At 38.3% G+C, this 20,238-nt stretch overlaps 1 protein-coding gene across 11 annotated transcripts in view; it reads right to left on the bottom strand.

The window, feature by feature from the left end:
* The window catches only part of MYO3A (myosin IIIA), a 246,280-nt gene that overhangs the window by 176,930 nt on the left and 49,112 nt on the right, over nt 1–20,238 (bottom strand). For 10 of the 11 annotated variants that reach the window (XM_045061031.1, XM_045061029.1, XM_045061030.1 and 7 more), the window contains exons 6-8: nt 9,641–9,717; nt 6,097–6,242; nt 3,442–3,507 (exon numbers count right to left, since the gene is read on the bottom strand). In XM_045061031.1, the coding sequence (XP_044916966.1) occupies nt 3,442–3,507; nt 6,097–6,242; nt 9,641–9,717 (289 nt within the window). Of the gene's footprint in view, nt 1–3,441; nt 3,508–6,096; nt 6,243–9,640; nt 9,718–20,238 lie in introns of those variants that run through there. The other variant, XM_045061027.1, reaches the window with a different exon arrangement.

The raw sequence follows: 20,238 nt of genomic DNA, 5'->3' as shown, positions 1-20,238 counted from the left end.
GCCATGACAGGTGTCTTCAAATATTTGAAAGTGGGATTAGACCAGTTTTCAGTGGTCAAAAGTGACACAGCACCTGGGATCGATTCATGGAATTAAGGGAGAAACAGCGGCACCTGGGTGGTTCAGTTGGTTAAGCGTCTGACTTTGGCTCAGGTCATGAGCTTACGTTTGTGAGTTCAAATCCCGCACGAGGCTCTCTGCTGTGAGCACAGAGCCTCGTTCAGATCCTCTGTCCCCTTCTCTCTCTGCCCCACCCCCACTTGCACGTGTATGCTCGCGCTCTCTTTCTCTCAAAAATAAATAAAACATTAAAAAAAGTTAAAAGAGAAACAGATTTCAGGTCAGTATAAGGAAGAACTTTCCAACAGGGAGGCTTCTCAGACCGAATGGGCTGCACTGGGAAGTACGATTACCTTTATTGGACATGGTTACATACTGATGGATGGCCACTCAGTGCCCATGTTCAAGAAGGATTTATGCTCTGTGTGTGGCTTGGGCTGTATACATTTCCAGTACCCTTCCAACCATGAGATTCAGAGGAGCAAGACAACTGGTCAGAGTTGGGCTGACACTTGGGATATAGGAAAAGAAAGAAGAAGAAGAAGACACCCATGCCTTGACTTGGGCAGTGGTGTTTCTAATCTGTACTGTTACTCCTCCTGGTATGATAATTTAGCAATTTATTTTCCTGGGCTTAAGCAATAACATATTTCCCAAGGATGCTAAAATACGCTAAGGAATAAGGATGATGATGTCTGAAAATAAGAACAAGTGCTCTTAGTTTTCATTTATTTTCAATTGTTTCATTAACAGAATGCATCAATTTCTGACATCTGTAGCACTTGTTCAATGTATTGAGTAGAATCACGTATGAAATTATTTTATTCAAGTAAAACTGTATCAAATAGCTGATGTGAGGGGCGCCTGGGTGATTCAGTCAGCCAAGTGTCCAACTTCTGATTTCAGCTCAGGTCATGATTCCAGGGTCGTGGGATCGAGCCCCGTATTGGTCTCCTCCCTGAGTGTGAAGCCTGCTTAAGAATCTCCCCCTCTGTGCCTCTTCCCAGCTTATACACTCTCTCTCTAAAAAATTTTTTTTAATATTTAAAAAATGTTCAAATAGCTGATGTGTACCAGGCACTCTGCTGGACACTGGCATTACAACGACAAATACGGCATATTCAGTGTCCTGCAGTTACTTACTGTCTAGCTGGGAAGAGAGGCATCTAAAGAGGCAGTTAAATAAAAGTGGCAATGTTCCTAGGGGAAGAAGAAAAAAATACAGTGATAGCACACAGGACAGAATACTAACTAGCTGCCTAGAGGAAATCAGGAAATGTTACTCAGAGGTTAAATTGTGTGAAACATGTCAAAATCAACAAGTTCATTCAAGGAGCTATGCGAAAAGACTGCAGACATGGGGAACCCTTCAATGTTACCAGCGATTCTCCCAAGAGATGTGTTTATTAAATATTCTGTAGTGTATGGTGCATACTCAATAATAAGGGCTTATGTGAAATTTGGGGAACAAAATGGACTATCAATCCTTGGATTTTCCACAACCCTTAAATCTAAGCCTCTTGTCTTTACAGGAACGAGCAGATATTCTTGGTAGAAAAACCAATGATTGTAGAATGTGTGAGTATGACTGGTTCCTCTACTTTCTTTGCCGTTTCCACATTTTCTGAGTGTTGTCTGACACACCTAATTTTTTCTTTTCAAATTTTTATTTAAATTCTAGTTAGTTAACATACAGTGCAATATGGGTTTCAGGAGTAGAGTTCAGTGATTCATCACTTACATACAACACCCAGGGCTCATCATAAGTGCCCTCTTTAATACCCATCACCCATCTAGCCTGTGCCCTGCCCACCTCCCTCTGTCAACCCTGTTTGTTCTCTATCTTTAAGAGTCTTCATGGTTTGTTTGCCTCTTTCTTTTTTTCTCCCCCGGCATATGTTCATCTGTTTTGTTTCTTTGATTCCATATATGAGTGAATTATGTAAGATTTGTCTTTCTCTGACTGACTTATTTTTCTTAGCATAATACACTCTAGCTCCATCCATGTTGTTGCAAATGGCAAGATTTCATTTTCATGGCTAATATTTGTTGTATGTGTATATATATGCGCGCGCACGCACACACACACACACACACACACACACCACATTTTCTTTATCCATTCATCAGTCACTGGACACTTGGGCTCCCTCCACAGTTTGGCTATTATTGTTGATGATGTAACACACCTACTCTTAATGTCTTCTCTCTTCCAATTACAAACTGCGTCATCCCTTACCTAATTATTACTACTGTTACTACTACTACTACTATTATTATTATTAATTTATGGTGAAAACATAGTAAGACTGTGAAAACAGGTTTATGGGGCAGATATTTAGAAATCATTCACTCATATCTTCAAGTCAAACTGTCCAAAGGTGCTGCACTTGTGCTAAATATTTGTCAAATCAAAGATGTTCACTGAGGGGCACTGGGTGGTTCAGTCAGTTAAGCGTCCAGCTTCGGCTCAGGTCATGATCTCGCAGTTCATGAGTTCGAGTCCCGCATCGGGCTCTGTGCTGACTGTTCAGAGCCTGGAGCCTGCCTCACATTCTGCGTCTCCCTCTCTCTCTGCCCCTCCCCCACTCACACTCTGTCTCTCTCTGTGTCAAAGATAAACAAACATTTAAAAAACTGTTAACTGAATTTCCAAATAAATAATGTTTGCTAAATTTCAAATACATAAGCATTTTACCTGTACAATTATCTGATTCATTGATTGCAATGAAAATTCCCTGATGGTGACAAGAATGAGAGGTGCAGATAAATGAAAGGTTAAAAAGCTGATTGAATAGATGATGGTTGGGTTGAGTGTGTGGAAGATGCTAAGGGCACAGCTTGCAAAAGGCAGGTGGACAGAAGGATGTGTAAATGGACAATGCAACTTCAGGAGCATAGCTATGGTTAAGCAAAGAAACATGACCCTAAGATCATTATTAGAGCAATAATGAATTCACTGAACATTCAGAAGAAACGTTTTTGGTTTTGAAGAAAATAATAGAAACTACTGGGGCTATTCAATAGATAAGACACAAGGAGGAGATTCAGAAGCATGGAGGAATGGTTGTAAAAGGCACATTTCAAAGTTCTAGCAAGATGGTATCTTTCTCTCTCTCATTTTCTTTAAGACTCTATTGTTGGGGCACCTGGGTGGCTCAGTGGGTTAAGCATCCAACTTCCACTCAGGTCATGATCATACAGTCCATTGAGTTCGAGCCCCCACATTGGGCACAGCGCTGACAGCTCAGCCTGGAGCCTGGTTTGATCCTGTGTCTCCCTCTCTCTCTGCCCCTCCCCCACTCACACTCTATCTCTCTTTCTCAAAAAAAAAATAAATGTTGAGAACAATTTTTAAAGAAAGACTCTGTTGTTACTCACTTGCTAATGAAGTCATTGAATTCTGCTGACCATATCTCAGGCTGCCTTAGATGGGGGGGTGGATTCCTAGAAAAATAAGAATCAAGGTTGGATTGTGCACGTTGGTCAGTCAGTGCACAATCAGAGCTGGACAGACTAATGCGTTACTGCAGTCAGAGGTTCTGCCAGGCATCATCAAGCAGGGCCACAATTTTCCAATTCAAAGACAGATAATTAGTTATTAATCATTCTTTATATAAAATGACAGCTTGTTTCTCTGAATGCACTTAATAGATGACCCAATTTTTCTAACTGATAAATTTTTTTCTTTTAAGGAGTCTTTCTGCTTTTACCTGAGAGCCCTATGGGGAAACATCAATAACTTGGCAGAATAGAAACAATGAATACTAGAGATTTTTTTTTTTAACTCCGAGTCCTGCAGAAGCCTCTGAGGAATATCCAGGGTACAGAGAGGTAACCTCAAAGGTGTGCTGTTCAGAATACGAGGGAGACTGTGGCAGAGAGGGGCATTAATAGAATGCCTTTAGGAGCTGTTCTGTTGCTTCTGGAAACAAAGTTACGAAAGTAAGGAACTGGAAAATATGATTAGCTATAAAGCTCTGAATGCCACTTAAAAGATTTTGCTATTAGTTTCTCTTATTTTTAGGCCAAACAAATCTTTTTGTTTTTGGCATGTTCAGGAATACAAAGGCACATCACTTGGAAATGAGGCTGATCTAACTCTGTAATCAAGCAGCATTGATCAACCATGATGGCTGAACTTGCTGAAGTACTGCCTTACGCTAATTCTAACAGCTCTTTGTTTTCATTAGTAGAATGGAAACACTTTGTCTTCAGTTCTGCATTACTCCTTAAATAGCTTATAATGAAATTAGTGTACAGTTTGTACAGGCTCATTAAAGAAAAGTGCAGCCACTCATCTACCCTAGATCACGCCTAGGGCTCATTGTACAATTCTTAGGGCCATTTGAAGACTGCTGATTTGCACATTAAAAGAAGTAATTCTTTTCTCCAATGGTCTTGCTTTGCTTCTCATCCTCCTGAAAATTTCCTTTCTAAGAGATTTATTGGCTTGCTTTGAGTATAACAAAGTTTCGATGATTTGAGAACACTCAGAACAAGGTAGCTTTTCAGATCCCTTTTTTCCCCCCAATTATTTCTACAGTTAGTGTTCTAAGAACTTCATGTCAGAGATATACTCTGACATGGTGGCAGAAGTAAGGAGAAATAAGTAAGAGAATGTAGTTTCCAGAAGCACCTTGCTCACAGGTGCAATAAACACGAATGGTGGTGTCATTCCTCCTCCATCTGGTGTCACTACCAAGAGTAATAACATCCGGCTAACAACCTTGGTAGTTTAAACCATAATTAAAATGGCTCAGGAAGTACAGTGCTTCTTACACACTGAATGACAGTAGGAGTTAGGAAACATAGATTTTTTTTTCTGTTTTCCTCAAATTTAATGAAATGGCTTAGACTTGGCAGAAAGCCGGTTTTCTGTTCTTTTTTGTAATCTTGTTTCCCCTCTTACTGAATAAGCAGTATATTTTACAAGTAAGTTAGACCTGAGATTTACATTCACATTGTTACGTAAAGGATGATAAGGCATTATAATTCAGAACATGTATATCAGACAGGAAGGTCAAAGATAAAATTAAAAACACACTCGAATTCTTTGGTCTTCTACTAATTTAAATACATGCCAAATGTCCCAAATGGACCCATTTAGACATGAATACGACATATTGGCATTATTTCTTTAGGTCTGGAGAACTGTGCCCTAGGGCTTTGCATATATGATTCTACATGCTATAGGCACTAGGGTGACAAAATTTGTTTAATGGAGAGCGGTAACAAGCTATATAACATACTACCCTACTACCCTGCCCTAGACCCCTTTCATCACAGGCCCTGGGTGTGCACTCCATTAGAATTATGGCACCAGGCACAGTCTTTAAGATAGCCCTCAAAAGGTAACATATTTGTATTAAAAACAGGCAGTCTTTTCAAATCAGGTTTTGGAAATATCTAGGAACTAACCAAAACATGTACAAAATAGTGTTTAGTTAGTAATACGATAAAAAGGGGAAAATTTGTCAATATACACACTGAAGGGGAGGGGTCTACGTAGATAGGAAAGTGCTTTCGTGGCTCCAAAGAGATTATTCTAAAGTTACTGTTCTATGTTAATATGTTCAAAATATTAACAAGTTCAAAATCATTACTATTTTATCAGTCAAATCTGTTTATAATTTTATTAGTAACATCATTTTAAACTTCCAAAGAGACGTCTTAGCAAGTAGTAAAAAATTACTGGATTGATAGAGTAAAGCAAAGCGAATCACTGTTGCACTGACTATGGCCCAGGGCCTTCCTGACAAATTTGGGAGTGGATCAAGAGTGAAAGGAACTGCTGTTTTCTGAGATCAAATCCTCCAAAAAGGAAAACACACTGAGTGTCAAGAGAAAGATCTTACTTAGACCAGGAAAATGAAACCATTGAATAAATACAGTGTCTCAGAATAGGCAGAATGATATTCCAGGCCACTGTGCTCCAAACTTGCTGAAATATGTTGAATATTTCCATGATGAGCACCACTGGCTTGGGGAAGAAAGACAGGCTACAGATACTGTACCCCATGTTCATCCTCTGACCTTGGTATTTTGAAGAGTGCTCTCATAGGATGCAGGTCGGCCAGTGGAGGATCTCCATCACCTAGCTCGATGGCTGTGATCCCCAGGGACCATGTGTCACACCTGGCATCATAAGTGGTATCCAATTGCTGTTCACATGCAATCACCTAGTAGAAAATAGGGGGGGGGGGGAAGTGAAGTTTATGACTTTAGCAAGCATTGTAGCAAAAGTAAGCATAAAAGTCCCCAATTTATATTAAAAATTCATGTGACAAATATTCACAGTATTAGTCATAACAGCCTCAAAGGGGAAACAACCCAAATGTCCATCAACTGGTGATGGATAAACAAAATATGGTATATGCATACAATGGAATATTATTCAGCCATCAAAAGCAATGGACTATTGATACATGCTACAACATGGGTAAACACTAAAAGAAAGAAGCCAGACATGAAGGCCACATAGTGTATGACTCTATTTACATGAAATGCTCACAATAAGCAAATCCACAAACAAAAAGCAGATTAGTGGTTGCCTAGTGTAGGAGAGCTTGGGAGGAGAGCTTGGGAGTGACTGTTACTGAGTAAAGGATTTCTTCTAGAGGGAAAAAAAATGCTCTAAAACTAGATTCTGATGATGGTTGCACAACTCTGTAAATATACACCTAAAAGTAATCAAATTGTACATGTCAAATAAGCTAATTATATGGTATGTATATGTGAACTTTATATTAATAAAGCTGTTAAAAATAAAAAACACATTCATATGAATTTTCTGTTCTGTTGTGTATCTTCAACGTCCTTAATATAAAAATGTATTTTGCCCCACCATATTTTTTTCATTATTTTATGGCTACATGTGATCCTGGAATATCTCACCAAAGGCTTGGGTGAATTTATGCCCCAATTTGCCTAAGACATTCTTGGTTTTATGCTTGCTTTCCTAGAGTCATTATAAATATCATCCCCTTTCTCTCTGCAAAGTGTCATGGCTTGTAAAACGTATATGTTCACCTATCATGGTCACTATTTCCCTTGTGCCCTCCATCCTGACACACAGGGATTTCAGTTTGGAAAGGATGGTTTTACAACGACTGCTACCTTTGATCTAGACTTTAATTTAAAAATATCAAATCAAGGGGTGCCTGGGTGCCTCAGTCAGTTAAGCGTCTGACTTTGGCTCAGGTCATGATCTTATGGTTCATGGGTTCATTGGGCTCTGTGCTGAAAGCTTGGGGCCCGGAGCCTGATTCAGATTCTCCCTCTCTTTCTGCCCTCCCCTGCTCATGCCCTGTCTCTGTCTCTCAGAAATAAACAAACATAAAAAAAAATTTTTTTAAATGTCAAATCAAGAGTTTCACTTTTCAACTTATAATTGACTTGAACAATCTTGCCTCTGAGGCTGTAAAAACACTGAAATAAATTTATGCCATTAATTATGGAGAACATATTAAAACTATTTACCTTACTATTTTCTAATCTAAGAGATTTGTCATTAATGACATAGAGCTGGTATATATGTGATGCCTTCATTAGCTAGATAGCTGGTTATTCAAAATATACTCTTCAACAGTTCTAAATAAATGGACATTTATTGAAATACTGACACTTATTCACAAGTTAGAAAATGCTTATTACAGAAAGACATATAATATGCACAAAATATGGAATATATATGTATTTATATAACAGCTTGAAAAGACGGCAGTGATGTAATACCCATTGGTTTGTTAAGCAGGAAAGCACTTTCAAACCCCGTTTACTGATAATAAATAATGACCTACCAGTAAAATGATAGTCTAGGAACTGCATATTTAAGGAGTGTCAATTTTATGATGAACTCATTTAATACTCTGATAATTGAATTTTAGATAGATTAAAATATTTTCTTTTACTTATATGTGAGAGTTGTTCCAAGGTCCACTAATCAAAACTGCTTTCTTTACTAGGGTGCCTGGGCGTCTGACTTTGGCTCAGGTCATGATCTTGCAGTTCATAGGTTAGGGCCCTGCATCAGGCTCTTGCCAACAGCTCAGAGCCTGGAGCCTCCTTCAGATTCCATATCTCCCTGTCTCTCTGTCCCTCCCCCACTCATGCTCTCTCTCAAAAAAAACACTTTAAAGAAGTTTTTTTTTTTAATTGCTTTTTCACTAAAAGCAAACTTACACATATATCAATGGTCTGTTACTATAACATATGAAAAATATAAAGCTACACTATTATTTAATATTAATAAGTAATAGTACAATTATTACATATTATAGCATTTATATTACTAATATACATAAATAAGATACACTGTTTAATATTATCCCTATATTTTATCAATTTATTTTTAAAATTTTGTCATGAGCTTTTAAAACACTAGTAATACATCAGAACAAACTGAAGAAACTCTCACTTGAGAATCCCTTAATTCAATTTTGGTTTTGTTTATATGATTACGCTATTTTTATTCCAAGATGTACACCTTGCTTAAAAGTTTTTTAATTCAGGGGCACTTGGGTGGCTCAGTCGGTTAAGCGTCCAACGTCTGCTCAGGTCATGATACACCAGTCTGTGGGTTTGAGCCCTGCATCAGGCTCTGTGCTGACAGCTCGGAGCCTGGAGCCTGCTTCAGATTCTGTGTCTCCCTCTCTCTCTGCTCCTCCCTCGTGCTCGCTCGCACACACTCTCTCTCTCTCAAAAGTAAATAAACATTTAAAAAAATTAAAAAGAAAAAAGTTTTTTAATCCATTGGAGTTTTTAAAAGATTCTTAAGATAATGTATCCTTTCTCCATCTTTTACATTTACATTTTACTTTTTTGCAAGTAATAATTGAATTAGTATTAAAATAGAAACAGCACACAAAGATTTAATCCTCAAACACACTTAGTTCTAAAATTTTGCAATATTAATGTAGTATTTGAACCGCTTCTTCTCCCTTCACTCCCTAGAAAATGGTAGATAAATAGCAGAACCCTCCCCAGAGGCTGAGAGTTTTCCAACATAAGTCTTCTTTACTGATAAACATAATTAAAAAGATTAAAGGCATTAACAGGGGCTGTGGAGAGAAGAAGGGACTCTAGAAAACTGTCTCCCTCAGCAATTTTGGCAGTTTATTCACCACTTCCCAAGAGTCACCCAAGATGAGCATGGCGCTCCCAGGCAGACTCACTCAATATAGGAACCCGTTACATAGGTTAATAAGTGAAAATCTGATACTAAACAAAGGTTAGGGATTTTCATAGTATTTCTTAGTTTAAAAACAAAATCTAAATATCAATAGTATAGATATATGCTGAGCAACTAAAAGTAAATTTAACAGAAAATTAAGGCCGCAAGCAGTTTCTCTTGACCTCATTGGATTTATTCATTCAATCCTTCATTTACTCATTCATTCATTCACGCCCATGTATTGAGCACCTCCCATGTTCCTTCTCAATCAAAAATCTCTCATAAAAATGACACAACTGACGTTTCCTTCTAGTACATTCCTAAACATGGGGCGACAGTGCATGCATGAAAAGGAAAGCCAGAAAGGATTCAATATTACATTTGTCTCTCTCAAAACCGTCTGACCTCAGGAGCCATCCAAAATGGTGTTCCCACGGATGTATTCCTACGGTGCCAAGTGCTGGTGAGTTGTGCAGACACACCTGGAAGGAAGAAACAAGACTTACATTCCTGCATTAATTACTCATGCAAAGAGACTCCGGTTGTAATAAATTTGCTTACAAACTAATATTAAAATTCTGTTCCCGTAAAGCTGCCACAGAACTTGAACTTCACATTAAAGTATACTACATCAGGGGGCGCCTGGGTGGCTCAGTCGGTTGGACATCCGACTTCGGCTCAGGTCATGATCTTGCGGTCCGTGAGTTCGAGCCCCGCGTCGGGCTCTGTGCTGACAGCTCAGAACCTGGAGCCTGTTTCGGATTCTGTGACTCCCTCTCTCTGACCCTCCCCCGTTCATGCTCTGTCTCTCTCTGTCTCAAAAATAAATAAACGTTAAAAAAAAAATTTGAAGTATCCTACGTCAGGATTTCGTCATAGCCAAAGTCTAGAATGATCCTCTTATTTTGTATTTCTCGTATCCAAACCTCCCTATTCTTAAAGCCCCATTTCAAGTTTTATTCCCGCATGCTGATAATTAATCTGCTCCTGATCATACTAACCTCAATTTTTTTAAACTTCTACATTTTTAACTACCTGTCTATATTATTTATTTTGGCATGTAATTTGTATCTGAACCGTACGCTTCCCTCCCTCCCTCCTCCTCCCTCTGTCCATTACCAAATTGTGGTGCATTTGAGAATTTTTCTATGGTTGTATGCAATAGTAGGTTACTTGTGAATGTGAATCAAATTATTTTCCATCACACGATCAACTTTGGACAAATCACAACTGTCTAGTTTCAAATTAACGGCATCTATTTAATCCAACACCATGAATAGAATTAGTTGTTTTCCTTTATAGAGATTACAGATGGAAGGACTACAGTGAAGAGGTATAACCAAGTATTTCAGTCATGTCATCTCACTAATTACACCTGTTAGAAATATTAACCCTTAAGAAAATTAAGAGCAAAGTCTCTCCTTGCATTTCACATTCCCGCTCCTCATGCAGGCTGTGCAGTGCTCTTCCCTTGACCTGCTCTGAAATTGATGGGTTACACCCACACCATGGGCCTCCACTCCCTGATTTCCCTGTTTTGAAAAGCACCTCTTAGGTGTCACATTTGTTTTAGGCTCTGGCTATTTATAAGCCAACTAGGAGAAAGGCACTGATTAAGATTTAAATTTGGATATATTTGGTTCTTCCAAGATGACATCTGACTTTTATCATGAAATTCAAAGGCCATATTCAGCCACATGGGTATTTCAGTGGGGGAAATATACTTAAATATTGGTGGAATATACTTGGGCAGAGGGTAGGCAGTATGTTTTGGTTCCACATGAATTGCATCTCACAATGATCTAACCTATTCCACCACTGTATAAATCCTGTCCCACACAGAATCTTCATCTATGCCCTTCCAATTTTGTCTGTGAAGGGGTGCCTGGGTGGCTCAGTTGGCTAAGTGTCCGACTTCAGCTCAGGTGATGATCTCATAGTTCATGGGTTCAAGCCCCACATCGGGCTCCGTGCTGACAGCTCAGAGTCTGGATCCTGCTTCCGATTCTGTGTATCCCACTCTGTCCCTCTCCTACTTGTGCTCCGTCTATCTCAAAAATAAATAAACATTAAAAAATAAATTAAAAAAAATTTTGTCTGTGAAAAAGTTAATTATGTGACAGAAAAAAATATCCTCACTAAATAATTTTTTCAAATTCAAAGGAGATTATCTAATCTGTGCTTGAAGATTCTCCCTTAAATATTTTCTCACAGACTATGTGAAGAAAGAGAATCAACATTTAAGAGCACATTTCTCCAAAATACTCCTTCTACTTCTACCCCTACTCCAAGCATTTGAACCTTCAGAAAAATTAAATTTATTAAAAAAATTTTTTTTAATGTGTATTTATTTTTGACAGAGAGAGACAGACAGAGCATGAGTGGGGGAGGGGCAGAGAGAGAGCGAGACACAGAATCTGAAACAGGCTCCAGGCTCTGAGCTGTCAGCACAGAGCCTGACATGGGGCTCGAACCATGAACTGTGAGATCATGACCTGAGCCGAAGTCAGATGTTCAACCGACTGAGCCACCCAGGCGCCCCAGAAAAATTAAATTTAAATCTAAACATTTTAGATTGTCTTCTTCTATGAATTAAAGGTAGAAGTGACTAAACTTGGATTTTATGATAGTATCAGAGTATCGTAATTTATTTATATAAGTGGGAAAAGCAAATGGATTTAAAAATAAATTTAGGGTGCTTGGGTGGCTCAGGAGGTTAAGCATTCAACTCTTCATTTTGGCTCATAATCATGAGATTGAGCCCCGCATCAGGCTCGGCACTGAGTGTGGGACTTCTCCCTCTCCCCCACTTGCTCACACACTCTCTCTCAAAAAGAAAAAAAATCAATTTAAAATTGATTCTAAATTTACTAAGATTTATTCTAAGGGTATATATTTATTCATTTATTTATTTAAATTTACATTATACTTGATCTTTGGTGAACATTTTTGTCTCAACTTCATAAAGATCATTTAAAAATTCAAATGTCATTTAACTGAAATGTAAAGGGAAAAAAACCCACAACCAAGTAAAAACATCAAAAGTTTTGCTCAGGGCAGGTGAGTGACATTTTAGACTAATCGTGATCTTTTTTCCTCTTCATGAATATAAAGAAAAGATTCTATTACTAGAGTTGGCATTTTTTAGCAAGTAGTCATGTCCTGCGGTCTGAATTTATAAGCTTGGATGGTTGGAAAGGACTTTCCATGGAAGGATACTGGAAAAAAGTTTTTTAGGGTGTTATATGTGACCCAAAGCAGTTACATTCAGACTCTTTTTTCTTGGAAGTGTGAATATATATATATTTTTTTGAAATGTGAATCTTGAGTAGAGTGGACACTCAGGGAGGAGGTAACCAGAGTAGAGTCAACCAATGGCAGGGCTCTAAAACTAGGTCCAGGTGAAGTTCTATTCTTAGGAGGCCAGATGGCCCAGCTTCTTTCTCCCTTGACTTTGTAAGCCCATCAGTGTTGTTGTCAGTATCTTTGCCTGAGTTGGTCAGAGTTAGTTTCTATTGCTTACAACCAAGGAATTCTAACTGATACAAGGCCTAAATGATCTTACAAATAAAGGAGCAAATTAACAAGGGTAATAGTCAATAATAAGTCTATAAAGCCAAAAATCATTAGGTTTTATATTAATGTGAGTTTATATTACATGTATACATTAATATGAGATAAATATTTTCTAGGACAAATATTTGGCTTCCAAACTCTTTACTCACACATCCCAAAGAATAAGTAAGTTTTGAATAAGCACAATCGATACAGATATAGCTATAGATAGACTATTCTCTATATATTTACTTCTGTTTTTAAATTTTTTTAATCTTTATTTATTTTTGAGAGAGAGAGAGAGAGAGAGAGAGAGAGAGAGAAAGAGAGAGACAGAGTATGAGCAGGGGATAAACAGAGAGAGAGGGAGACACAGAATCCAAAGCAGGCTCCAGGCTCTGAGCTGTCAACACAGAGCCAAACATGGGGCTCAAACTCACAAGCTACAAGATCATGACCTAAGCCAAAGTCGGACGCTTAACTGACTAGCCACCCAGGTGACCCATTACTATGTTAATATATGCACTGTGAAACACATAGATGAAGATAATTTTAAAGTATGAGATTAAATAACTGTACTATGAATATTTCATAATTAGATATGAATATTTTTTTCTGCACTACAATGATGTCTTACAAACACCCTGGTATTGACACCCCCTTCAAGGACCACTGGTTAGAGTATGGAGTGCAGGGGTAATGAATTACAATGCTCTTGAGGTCTTACTTATCTATCATTTAGTGGCTTTTAGGATCCTGCAGAAATAATGTTTTACAGCTGGTTCCTGTATGGAACTAAGGAAATGTAAAACTGTAAACTGTGTGGAAAGAAAAAAAAATTTAGTCCAGAATGTGAAGAAGGAAAAATAAAAGCGCTCAAATAAGTGAAAAAGGGACAATGCAACTAGGTAGAGTAGGAAGCTTTGTATCTGATAATATTAGATGATTTTTACATTAAAAACAAGACACAACTCAACTATGAAGGAGTGACCAAAGAAGGTGTTTACCAAACTCCATGTGTGTGTTAAACATTTATGCAATTGCTAAACTTCAACTTCATTTTACCAACACAACCAAACAGCTTTGGAGCTAGCAGACAACCTAATGGTCATAAAGTCTGTGTTCATTTTCAGGTTAGTAAACTTTGGCTGGAGTAAGTTTCCTGAGGACAAATGGCATTTTCACTTGGTATAAATTCTCACAAGAAAAGTGGCTAGGAAGGTAGAAAAATGCAAAATTCCATTAAAAGTGATTGCCATAAATTACTTTAAAAGGCAACAGGAATCCAAATGATGAGTTTGGGAGCCCTAGGAAGTAAAGACGATTAGAAAAATCATCTTGTCCAGAGAGGGAATAATGGAATAAGTCACCAAAGTAAACGGTTATGTAAGCATCTCAAAGGAGAAGATGCTAAAAGGTGGAAAATTCCAGACAGGTTGGGATAGTGAGAATACAGGAAGAAACAGGAGGCCAGAGAGAGATCAGGGCTGAAAAGAAAACAGACTAGAAGAGAGGACAATAATACACTGAAAGTCAAAGCCACAGGAACATTAAGGTGGTATACATTAATGATTCTTCAGCCCTTTGCTTTGATTATATTGAAATTCTCATGCTATTTTAGGCCCTTCCAACAAGGTTTCCTGAGCTGCGTGATGGTTTGTACAACAACTCTGTCCCCTATTGCATAAGTCCTCTTTCTAGGGAGAAAATTGTGTCAGGAGGTCTTTTAGGGTCTTAGGAAGTCAGAAGAAGCATTAAATATGTGGCTTCCAATGTGGTTTCAAACCAGACAACTTCAGGAAACTTGATTTGCTATAACCAGACAGCAAAATCCTTGACATCTAAAGAGAGCAAAGGGAAAAGCATGAGATTTTGTTGTTGTCTTTGTTAAAAACAATACTGCAGGAATGAGAATTGAAATTATAAAAATACAGATTTTTTTCAACAAGAAGAGTCCATAAGATTTATTACACCATCTAATATCCTCATTCTATTGATGAAGTTAAGATTGTATAATGATTAATCTGGCCATGGTATCCACATATTTGGTCAAACATCATTCTGGATGTTTCTGTGAAAGTGTGTTTTGGATGAAATTACCTGTGAGTGAAGCAGATTATCCTCCACATTGTGGATAAGCCTTATTCAGTAAGTGAAGGGCCTTAATAGAACCAAGACTGACATTCACTGGGTAAGAAGGACTTCTGCCAGCAGACTACCTTGGACTTAAACTGTAACTTTTCCCTGGGTCTTCAGCCTGCCAGCTTAACATTAGATTCTGTGTTTTTATTTTTTATTTAAAACAATTTTTTTAATGTTTTATTCATCCTTGAGAGAGAGAGAGACAGAGCATGAGCGAGGGAGGGGCAGAGTGAGAGAGGGACACAGAATCCGAAGCAGGCTCCAGGCTCTGAGCTGTCAGTACAGTGCCTGATGCGGGGCTTGAACTCACAAACCATGAGATCATGACCTGAGTCGAAGCCTGATGCTCTGCTGACTAAGCCCCAGCACCTAGATTTTGGAATCACCAAGCCTCCAGAGTCATATGAACCATTTCCTTAAAATAAGTCAATCTCCTCTTCATCCCCCACCCCACCCATCATATCCTGTTGATTCTGTTTCTCTGGAGAACTCTGACAGAAATTTTGGTACTGAGAGTGGTTCTAAAGGAACAGAATTTTAAAGATGATTTTTCTAACTTGGTTCTGGGGTTTTTGGAATTGGCTTTCTAATCTAGTTAGATTAAAGACATTGATGGCTCTATTTCCAGTAGTAAAGAGCACTGATAGTCCATGGCATGATGTGGCAAATAGAGGTACACAAAATATCAGCATTGGATACTTCTAATCAAACACTTACTTGTAAGAGGCATGGTTCAGGGTGATATCTTTGAACATTTTGTCAAACTAATGAATAGAATGAAATTGGTTGGTTTCTGTTAATATCGCTGGACAAGATGAAGGGAAAAAAAAGAATGAGCTCAGGGATTCAAATTCCCAGCTTCAAGTGCTACACAAATGACCTGAAAGCTTCTACGTCTGCCCTAAAAGAAACCCTTCTCTCTGGTAGATGAAGAGCTTAGATTACTGAAAAACAAACCTAGAATCCTATTATTAAGGGTGTGGGATAATGGTGGAAGGAACATAAACTTGGATAAGGCTGAATTTGTTGATAGATACCCACAATGCAGAGATTTTGCATTTAATATCACAGCTTGGGAAAGAAGGGGCTTTACCCGGTCTGGTTGATTGGTTGGCTCAGATACGGGTGAAAAAGTTGCCCTAGTAAATGAACTTGAAATGCCAGAACTACACTGGTTTACTCTAGAGGAAGAGATTCAAAGATTTAGGAAGATTGAAATGTTGGAGAGGATTTTTCATTTAAGACCTACTCACCCAACATGGGAACATCCAGAGGACATGCCTTTCAATGTAACTGTGAGAAATGCATTTTTGATGGCAGTGCCAGAATCCTTGAGAGCTCTATTATCACTCTTCTCTGTAGGCTAGAAGTTACAATGGGAATTGATGCCACTGAATTAGGAAAGCTAAATACACTGAGAGGAATTGGATCACACAGTGGTAGGAGCCAAGTGGTAGTCCTCAACTCCAAGGGTAAGGTGGACAGTTACCATAACAGGCACCAGAGTCAAAGCAGTAATCAGAAGACTCTGCATTGCAGAGACCTACGGTGTTGCCTAGTTGATATCAGTGTTAGCGAAAGTGCAATAGATGGGAAGACTATGAAATTAATCTGAATAAGCAAAATAGTCCTAAGTCAAGTGAACGTAAGTGTAACTTAAATCATCAAAAACAGACAGTCATGGCTTCTCAATCAATCCCAAGCCTTGAGCTGGTGTTGTAGACCCAGAATCCCTTGAATGAAGGGGAGGTGGCCCCTTGAGAAGGTACCCCAGTACGCTACCAAAACTTTAAACTGTTAAAAATCTCTGAGCCTTCCCCAAAGGGACCAATGGCTTTTTACTAGGGTGATTTTGCACTGGGGAAAAGGAAATAATCAGACTTTTCTGGGATTGCTAGATGCCACCTCTGAACTGGCACTTATTACAGGAGACCCCAAATATCACTGTGTTCCACCAGTCAGAATAGGGATCTAATAGACATCAAGTGAGCAATGAGGTTCAGTTCAGATCCATCTCACAGTGGGCCCAAGCTTTTGTTTTCTCATTATTAATTCAGGAGACTAGGATAAGTCAATGATTCTTTATGACTTTTGGGTCACAAATTATTTAGTTTTGTGAAAACTTTATACTTTCTCATCAGGAAATTCATATTCACATTATGTGTTGCATATACGAATATTAAAAATCTCCTGACATTCTTGTACTTAATATACCAAATGACATTCAAGGTTACCTCCAGCTTTAGCTTTCAGTGAGTCTATAAGATGACACAAGGTAAGTGATTCTGTGCAATCACTACTCCTATCCATACTGATGTGATTTCCTTTGAAAATCTGTCCTCTCTCCAGTCTACCTGGCACTAAATCTTTCCCTTTAATACTCAGCTCATATCTTATAATGGAGATTATGTAGTGCTTTCTCTAAAGACATAAAGACCACACTGCTTACTGCACTCTCCTTGGCTTTGAACATAAAACCATGTACCTAGATCTGTGCAATTTAATTATGTTTGACCTTGCATGTGTGTATATGTATAATACTGGACCTCAGTTATAGAGTTGAATACAGTTGACCCTTGAACATGGGGCCTAGGAGTGCCAACCCCAACCCCCACAGTTGAAAATATGCATATACTTTTGACTTTCCAAAAACTTAACTACTAATGGCCCGCTGTTGACTGGAAAATTTACCAATAACATAAACGGTTGATTACCACACATTTTCTGGATCATATATATTATATACTGTATTCATACTACAGAGTAAGGTAGAGAAAAGAAAATGTTACTAAGAAAATCATAAAGAAAATACATTCACAGTACTGTACTGTATTGAAAATAATCCATGTATAAGTGGACCGGTGTTGTTCAAGGGACAACTATATATAGAATATTCCTCATGTATGGTGCATTACCATCACTGATCTCTTATTTTTTCATTCCCTTTTATCCCCAATCACCTCTCCCATTACCCTGTCTCTTCCCTTCCCCTGTCCTCCTCCCCAATAAAAATCTTTTTGCTTGGAGCTTTTCAGGAATTTAAATATTAGAGCTGCAGACTAAGGCCATGTAATTTTAGTCCAAGTCACATACTCTGTAATAAGAAAAACTGAGAGAGAAAAGAGGTGATTCTTAAAAAAATATAAGGAAGTCCTCTTTGATTGACCTAAATTCATCATTCCATGGAAAGGCAAACTTGGTACTTTTATTAAAATTTCTACAGCTGCATTGAGTTAATTAGTTTGCTTTTGTGTTGGGTAAATCTCTAGATACAAAGTTTTCTCTATTACCAAATAAAAGCTCTTTCAAAACATCTGAAATCCATTCTTTTTTTTAAGTTTATTTTTATTTTTAGAGAGACATAGAGAGCGAGTGGGGGAGGGACAGAGGGAGAGGAAAACAGAGTCCCACATGGGTCTTGAACTCATGAACCACAAGATGATGACCTAAGCAAAAATCAAGAGTCAGACACTTAACTGACTGAGCCACCCAGGTGCCCTTTTCTGAAATCCATTCTTGACTTCATGATAGAATTTCTAGGTTATGCTTCATGTAATTTAACTTCAACAAATTAAAATTCTGACCATCTCTCAGAATATAAGGCAGTGCACATCAATAAGAAACCATATTGTCTAGTATATTTAGAAAATATCTTTGTCCTTCCTTTTCCATAATGCTCTTAAAAGAAAATCTTTCTGTATTCACAGTGACTTGCAAAATGGGAAGGTTCAGGCAGGCTTGCTTAAGACTCTTTCCCTGGTCATGGCTAACAGGATCAAAGAAAGGTATCTGACCCAGCTTGTCCAACTGAGCTTCTTCTCCCACTCCAAATTCCTTTTGACTTGGGGTGCTAAAAGTCCAGGTAGGTTATCTATTCCTACTGGACCCACACGTCATATAGGCTGAGAAGGTTGAGGCTGCTATTTGAGTAAATAGCCTTGATGGGCAACATGAAAACTCCAGAGGCTGGTCTGTAGACAACCACAGAGAACAGAAAGGACAGATTTGGTTTCTCCAGTGACATAGCAAGAGGCAGCAACTGATTGTGGTTCTTGCCTTCCATTCGTCTGTTGGTTTCAGTCCCCCCTGTTCTTCCTATCTATGAGATTGCCTTTTGTATCTTACTCTTTTTTGAAGCTAGTTTGGTTTTCTTGTCCTTACAACTAAAAGACCCTTGACTGAAACATACAACGTAATCTATAATGTTGAAAAGCTTAGTTCAAACGTAATCTATGATGTTGAATAGCTTAATTCAACTTTGAGGGGCTTGGATGGTTCAGTTGGTTGAGTGTCCAACCACAGCTCAGGTCATGCTCTCACTGTTCATGAGTTTGAGCCCCACATTGATTCTTTCATGTTGGCATGAAGCCCACTTTGGATCCTCTGTCCCCCTCTCTCTGTCCCTCTTCCACTTGCATGTACACACACTCTCTCTCTCCCCCCCCCCCAAAATTAAACAAACATTAAAAAAATTTTAATTAGGGCTCAGTCAGTTAAGCATCTGACTTTTGGTTTTATGATCTCATGGTTTCATGAGTTCGAGCCTTGCACTGGGCTCTATGCTAACAGTGTGGAGCCTGCTTGGGATTCTGTCTCCCTCTCTCTCTCTGCCCCTCCCCAACTTGTGCTGTCTCTCTCCCTCTCAAAATAAATACACTTAAAAAAAAACTTTAATTCAACTTTGGAAAATGTTTAGTTTGGAATACTTGAGCCTACAGGTTCAGCTGGAAACAGTCCATTTATTCATGGTTCTGTTATAGATAATAAAAGAATTACAAATGTCTTTTCTTTCAAATAAATTCTATCTGGGGTGCCTGGGTGGCTCAGTTGGTTAAGCATCAACTTCAGCTCAGGTCATGATCTCACAGTTTGTTAGTTTGAGCCCCACACTGGGCTCTCTGCTCTCAGTGCAGAGTCTACTTTGGATCCTCTGCCCCCCTCTTTCTCTGCCTCTCCCTGCTCTCTCTCTCTCTCTCTCAAAAATAAACATTAAATATTTTTAAAATAATAAATTCCATCTGAATGAAATATTAATTTTTAGTATATGTATGAAAATTCTAAAGCTCTGCCAACTTTCAAAAATGGCTCTTCCCCCTAGTTATTTTTCCCATATATTATTTCATTCTATAAAGCACTAGCTCTCAAATTTTTAAGATTCATAACATCCAACTACCAACACACATGTTTATATACATACACATATGTATCCTTAGACATATATATATCTTTACATATATATATGTATATACACACACACATACATAAACATCTTGAGACTTTCATGCTAAATCTCCAGCTCTACTCCA

The sequence above is a fragment of the Felis catus genome, chromosome B4, assembly GCF_018350175.1.
Source record: "Felis catus isolate Fca126 chromosome B4, F.catus_Fca126_mat1.0, whole genome shotgun sequence".
In the NCBI taxonomy this organism is placed as follows: Eukaryota; Metazoa; Chordata; class Mammalia; order Carnivora; family Felidae; genus Felis; species Felis catus.
Note: the sequence above shows the minus strand (reverse complement) of the source record. Positions and strands in the feature narration are given on the sequence as shown.